We start from the raw sequence: 6,068 nt of genomic DNA, 5'->3' as shown, positions 1-6,068 counted from the left end.
GAAAAGCCCTAAGAATGCTGTATATTCTGATAATCTTCTAATTCTGGTAATCAAAATTAAGCAGCCTGACCAACTCAACAATTATGTTTCAATATCATCAATTAAAATATTATAACAGTTGTTATCAAATAACCCAAACTTGTATATTTTAAATTAATATAACACATGATCTCCAGTCCTCCAGTCCTCGAGTACCCCCAACAGTATATATTTTTGTTGTGGCCCAGGACAAGCACACCTGATTCTACTTGTCAACTAAAGTTGAATCAGGTGATTTTGTCCGGGGCTACAACAAAAATGTGTGCTGTTTGGTAACTGGAGGACCGGAGTTGGGAAAACAAAGCACGGTGTAGTAGTGTTCCCAGTCTCATTCTTTGACATTGAAACAAACACAACAAATGTGTCTCAAGAGTTGGAGAGCTGCAATGTGTCTGTTTGTACAGTAGGTGGCTCTGCCAGCAAGTCCAACAAGGGATGTCTTATTCTCTTGATTCCTCAAAAACATAAAGCAATGGAACATTGTTGGGACCTTTAAAATATTTAGAACTATTTTGGGATGATTTCAGTATCTGCCAGTCTGATTTGGCCCTGTCCTCAATGGAAATTATGATATCAAATGGTGCAAATGACTGGCAGATTTTTGTGAATGGAGCATTTTGTGACAGAACGATGACGTCATTTGTGTTCTATCGTCTTTACTGGTTTCTCGTAACCGCTGGACGGTACCTGATTGGCTAGTGGATGGGGATGAATGCTCTGATTGGCTAAAATTAGATAATTAAACAACTTCTTGGTCAGTACAGAAACCCAAGTGGTAGATATATAAGACAGGACATTGTAGCAGGGTGCAACAGATTCACAAGTTGGTCTAAAGCTTGAAGTACCTCAACTCATTCCATCTTCGTCCACGAAAACAACCAATCACGGTAAGCAGAGAATTTCAACCACTTGTCTGTGTATATGATGCATTGGGTTAGCATGGATGGGATGTAATTTCTGTGGCTATTAGATATTCTGTTAAATCTGCAGTGTTCCAGTGATGATAGAGGGGACAGAATGAGATGGCATAAACTTTGCCTAAGCCGTTGACCCTCTGTGAGATGCTGCTGAGAAATGCAGTTCAGATGGCTTTTCAAGGGTAGATGAGGTGATTGTGAGTTTAAACTACAGCTGGGGTTGGACTACAGCTCATTCCACCAATGCATGGGCTCCTGTGGGAGCCACTGTCTGGCTGGCTGGGGCTCTAACTCCTAATCTAGATAGTATCACTAATGCCTTCCTCCTCAATGTCTGGTACTGCGTCTCCAAGCCCAGCTCTTCTCTTCAGTTAGAGGGGAGCACTGAGACTAGATGGCTCACTCTGATAGCAGGGAACTAGGAACTTTGGTAGGACTGTCTCATCGCAGAAGGGAAGAGAATTCATTGGGACAGGGAGAGTGAGATGGGCAGCTTCTTCACTCCCAGTAGAACAGTGAGAAACTGAACTGAAACTGAGATGGATGGAGCTTACATGCAATACATCATGTGTAGGGACATACAAAAATGTTTGTTTTGATGAAATGCTTATTTCATTCTGCTTTGAGAGAAATGTGAATGTTTTTAAAGCCAAGTTTCTGTGGTTGTGGATGTAATGTGTTTTACCAGAGGGAACATGGTTATGATGAAGCTCTCTGCCCTCCTCATGACCTATTTCCTGGTCATTTGTCAGATGTACAGCTCACATGCAGCTCCAGCCAGGTGAGGATCAAAGCACGTTATAGTACATCTGTTATTTCATTGATAATTTTCTAAAGAGGTATCTTGGCAGCCACATAAATCTTATGTATGCTAATTTAGATTATTTTGTTTTCAGATAACATGATGTGATTACAGAAATCCATACATTACGTTACATTAAATGCCCTCTTTTCAGTAAAATGATCCAATTGGATTACGATATCGTAATCTAATCAATCCGGTGACTCATGAAGCCATTCTATGTATAACCTCCTAACCACTTCTATCCATTTGTAAAACCATCCAACTTAATGCCACAGCAATAGGCTAAGATGATTGCTATTGCATGTAGAATATTTCCAAGTGGTTGTAGAATGCATGGGTGTTCAATATTCCGGATAGAGAGACCCTGGTCACCGTTCTTACTACAATATTGATTTAGTCATAAAGCTCTAAGTTGGCTACCTGTCAGCTTTTTAAAAGGAACACTTTTAGCAGATTGTTTTGAGTTTGGCTCGTATCCCTTAAAGCAGGAGTCAATGGCTTTTAGCTGGAGCAAACTCACATAACCTACGTCATACTATGTTTAACCCAGTGCTGGTGCAGTTCATCAAGTGATCAACCTAATTGCCTATGTGTTTTCAGAACTGGTTTAGAGTCCATGACAGACCAAGTCACGCTAACTGACTATGAAGCCCGAAGGCTACTCAACGCCATCGTCAAGGAGTTTGTTCAAATGACTTCAGAGGAACTGGAGCAACAAGCCAATGAAGGAAATAGGTAGGTACAGTTCTCCTCATCTCCACAACTTGTTTTTAATAACATTCATTTTCATTTTCTCTAGGTTTACTTGGTGTATACTATATGGATGACGCATGTTCCTATTATTCAGGAAAACATATAACCCCAAATGTCTAATATGTGGCCAGTCCTTTGCTGCCTCCTATAGCAGTCAGAGCTATGGGTATTTATTAAAGACACAGAGGTATGGACATCGCCCAACCATCAACAGGGAGATCTAGAGTTAAATCATATATTCTCTGTGTTTATCTATGCATGGGTTTTGGAACACTTCGTTTTAATGTATTCATTATTTAAGCATTGTTTATGAGAAAGCCTGTTGCGGAATGCTAAATGATAAATAACCCTAAAGAATGGAAGAAAGCATGGGAATTAGTGCAAGAGAAATGGGACGCATGACAGCAGTTGTGCTGTTTGTTATAATTTAACTACGACGCTATAAGCAGGATTGCCGCATGAGCCTAAGTAACTGAGGTCATTATAGCTATAGACTATTTTCAATTGCCTGTGTTGGACTTGATAGCATGGCTTTAAACTGTTATTTTTATATAAATGCAAGTAAAAACTGACTTGATGTAAAAACTTGCATGATGTTGGAATACAGTGTTATTACTGTAGCATGTGGATAACAGCAGGATGCATCTGCATGCCATGGTTACTATGAGCCTGTTTCTGCATGTTTGTCTCTCTCTCTAACAGCCTGGATAGACCCATGTCCAAGCGTTGCTCCAACCTCAGCACCTGTGTGCTGGGCAAACTGTCCCAAGAGCTGCATAAATTGCAGACGTACCCCCGCACCAACACGGGAAGTGGCACGCCTGGCAAGAAACGCAGCTTGCCTGAGAGCAACCGCTATGCAAGCTATGGAGACTCATATGATGGAATCTGAGCGGTCCTCCCCTCCATCAGCCCTAGTTAACCTGACCCCTCTGTTCCAGCCTAGCCTGATGATTGCTGATGCATGTGAATCTTGCTTGACCGACTGCAGAGAAACCTTGATGTCCCGCAATGTCCCTGCTCTCTTTTTCTTTTGTTAAAATCCCCTTTTTTTGCCAGAGAATAAAATATATAAGTACAAAGCAGAGTCCAATCCTTTAGATTTATAAAGTGAATAAGGATTTAGTAGCACTTCCCTATCTTAAAGTGTATGATATCCCTTTACTATACAGATCATTCACAATATATACAACGTTTTAATCAAAACAAACATCTTAATCAATGCTTCTTTCAACCGTGACTTGGGTTCTTGTTTAATAAACATATTTTTTTATGACAGAACATATTTTCCTTCTTAATTATTCAAGTGAAACAAAGCCTTTTAACATCTTTAATAGTTCACAACAGTTTGAACAATATAAGCCACAGTTTATTTGCTATGTAAACGTAAATTCACAATACATTTGAGGTAAGTTGAATAACTAATTGTTTAGATCTCTGAATGTCTTTATTTTCAATTTCATGATATATATTATACATTTTCTCCAGCAAACAGTAATGTATTACCTTTGTACTTTTTTATTGTAATTCATAGATTTGTATCTTTGTAATAAATCCTGAATTCAGGAGAGGTTTGTATGACCAGTCCTTTCTCTTCCTAAAAGCAGCGTTACAGCACAGAAGCGTGCGTGCAATACTGCCACATGTGTCACCCACCGCCTGGCTGACTTCCTGAACAGATCAGGAGGAATGGGCAACAGTAACTTCGTCCCCACCAACGTGGGCGCCAAGGCGTTCGGACGACGAAGGAGAGACAGCCCCATGACAGCACCTATGTGAATGTGTCAACAGGCCTCAGGGATTTGGTATAACAACATTCTACACTCCTCTCTCTTCCCACTGCTGTGCCTCTAACTGTCAACCTCTGTCTGTCTCTACTGTATCTCTAATGCTCTTTCCCCAGCCTCTGTCTTTCCACATCTATTCTACTTCAGTACTCTTCAGACAGTCTCTTTGTAACTTTGCCGGCCTTCAAATTTGGTCTATGTCTTATGGATGAATACAAGTTGGGAGTTAGAGTTCAGTAGAAAGGAGGATAAACAGTAATTTCCTTCCATTTTCTCTCCCTGCAGAGTATGAGCCCTTTAGTGAGACAACAGTACATCCTGTCCTGAACCAACTACAGACATCTGGGAATGACAACGCTTCACTGTTTAAAAAAAACAACCTTCAAACTACAGAACTGATTTCCTGCATACCTCTTGCATACTCTGTGTTACCAATATTCATTTTTGCTCTATAACCATGAGGAGATTGCAACAAAAATTAAAGAACTAACTTTTGTTATGTCAATTTTCACCAGATCATTACCCTGTACAAGCCAGTTGGTTCTGTCCCATTTTGGCTTAGAGCACATGTACAGTTTGACCCTGACTCCCCACCCCTCCTCGCTCCTGTGTCAGCAGCACACTGCAGGGGGGCGGAGACTACATCAAGCTCCGCCCCCACAAGCTTCCCTGACCATGGCTGTGTCTTGTGCCTTGATGTTGACCACTTCTTTACGTTTCATTAATTGTACAGTATGTTTAAAGAGTGAAAGGAAAAAGATAGAAGAATCTAAATATTGTAACAATTGTGAATCTAAGCAAGATTAAAATGTATTTTAGATACATATGGGTCGGTGTACTTGTTTTATTCTGCAATGATCTATCTAAGCCCTTCGATCACAATATCTACTAAGCTAACATATGGAATTGTTTTAAGATGGTCATAAAATGGATCATTTAGCCATTTGATTTAGAAGTTTAGGAGTCTCTAGGTATAAAAATATATATATATTTTTAAAAAAGAATTTGGTGAAACATAGAATTTGGTCTTTACTGCTATAGCCCATAGAAATACATTGAATGCCACATTTGTATATGACAAAACAGACAGTCAAAAAATAAATAATAAGGAATAAAGTTTTGAAGTGACTGTCCTATATCTGGGAATTTGGTCATGTTATTAGTGGCACACTTTGCCATTTTTACACCCTGGTATTGGGTTACCTTCAGACTAAAGCTTGTGTGTGTCTTAGAGCAGAACAAACGACACCTTCGTGTTAGTTTGTAGCTCTGACTGTTCGGTCTGGACAGTCAGTTTTGTGAGAAGACCTCTTCGAAATGAGGACGTCTGCGACAGAGTTCAGCTTGTGGATGTCGTAGAGCTTGCCATGTTTGTCTGTCGATGGTGGTGACTTATTCGTTTGTAGCACAGATCAATCGACTCTAAGGGATTTGAATCGTAAAGAGCAGACAGAGCTGACGGTACACTACATTTAACATTTTCAACATGAGCAGTTTCTTATGGTACATGACACTTAACATTACCAACATGAGCAATGTCTTATGGTACATGACACAACATTTTCAACATGAGCAGATTATTATGGTACATGACACTTAACATTACCAACATGCGCAGTTTCTTATGGTACATGTCACTTAACATTACCAACACGAGCAATGCCATATGGTACATGACACTTAACATTACCAACATGAGCAGTTTATTATGGTACATGGCACTTAACATCACCAACATGAGCAGTTTATTATGGTACATGCCACTTA

At 39.8% G+C, this 6,068-nt stretch overlaps 1 protein-coding gene across 4 annotated transcripts; it reads left to right on the top strand.

The window, feature by feature from the left end:
* Window positions 1–820: 820 nt before the first annotated feature.
* On the top strand, window positions 821–5,129 carry LOC118372850 (calcitonin-1). Of its 4 annotated transcripts, XM_035758865.2 has the most exons (5): window positions 821–926; window positions 1,645–1,737; window positions 2,362–2,496; window positions 4,122–4,319; window positions 4,587–5,129. In XM_035758865.2, exons 2-4 carry the CDS (start codon window positions 1,652–1,654, stop codon window positions 4,291–4,293), a joined length of 393 nt encoding a protein of 130 aa, XP_035614758.1. In that variant the 5' UTR covers window positions 821–926; window positions 1,645–1,651; the 3' UTR covers window positions 4,294–4,319; window positions 4,587–5,129. The 4 variants fall into 4 exon arrangements, with proteins under 4 accessions (XP_035614758.1, XP_035614756.1, XP_035614757.1 ...); XM_035758863.2 differs by lacking the exons at window positions 4,122–4,319; window positions 4,587–5,129 and adding an exon at window positions 3,217–3,795; XM_035758864.2 differs by lacking the exons at window positions 821–926; window positions 4,122–4,319; window positions 4,587–5,129 and adding exons at window positions 1,409–1,526; window positions 3,217–3,795.
* Window positions 5,130–6,068: the final 939 nt, after the last annotated feature.

Source organism: Oncorhynchus keta, chromosome 2, assembly GCF_023373465.1.
Source record: "Oncorhynchus keta strain PuntledgeMale-10-30-2019 chromosome 2, Oket_V2, whole genome shotgun sequence".
In the NCBI taxonomy this organism is placed as follows: domain Eukaryota; kingdom Metazoa; phylum Chordata; class Actinopteri; order Salmoniformes; family Salmonidae; genus Oncorhynchus; species Oncorhynchus keta.
This window is presented reverse-complemented; position numbering and strand designations above follow the sequence as displayed.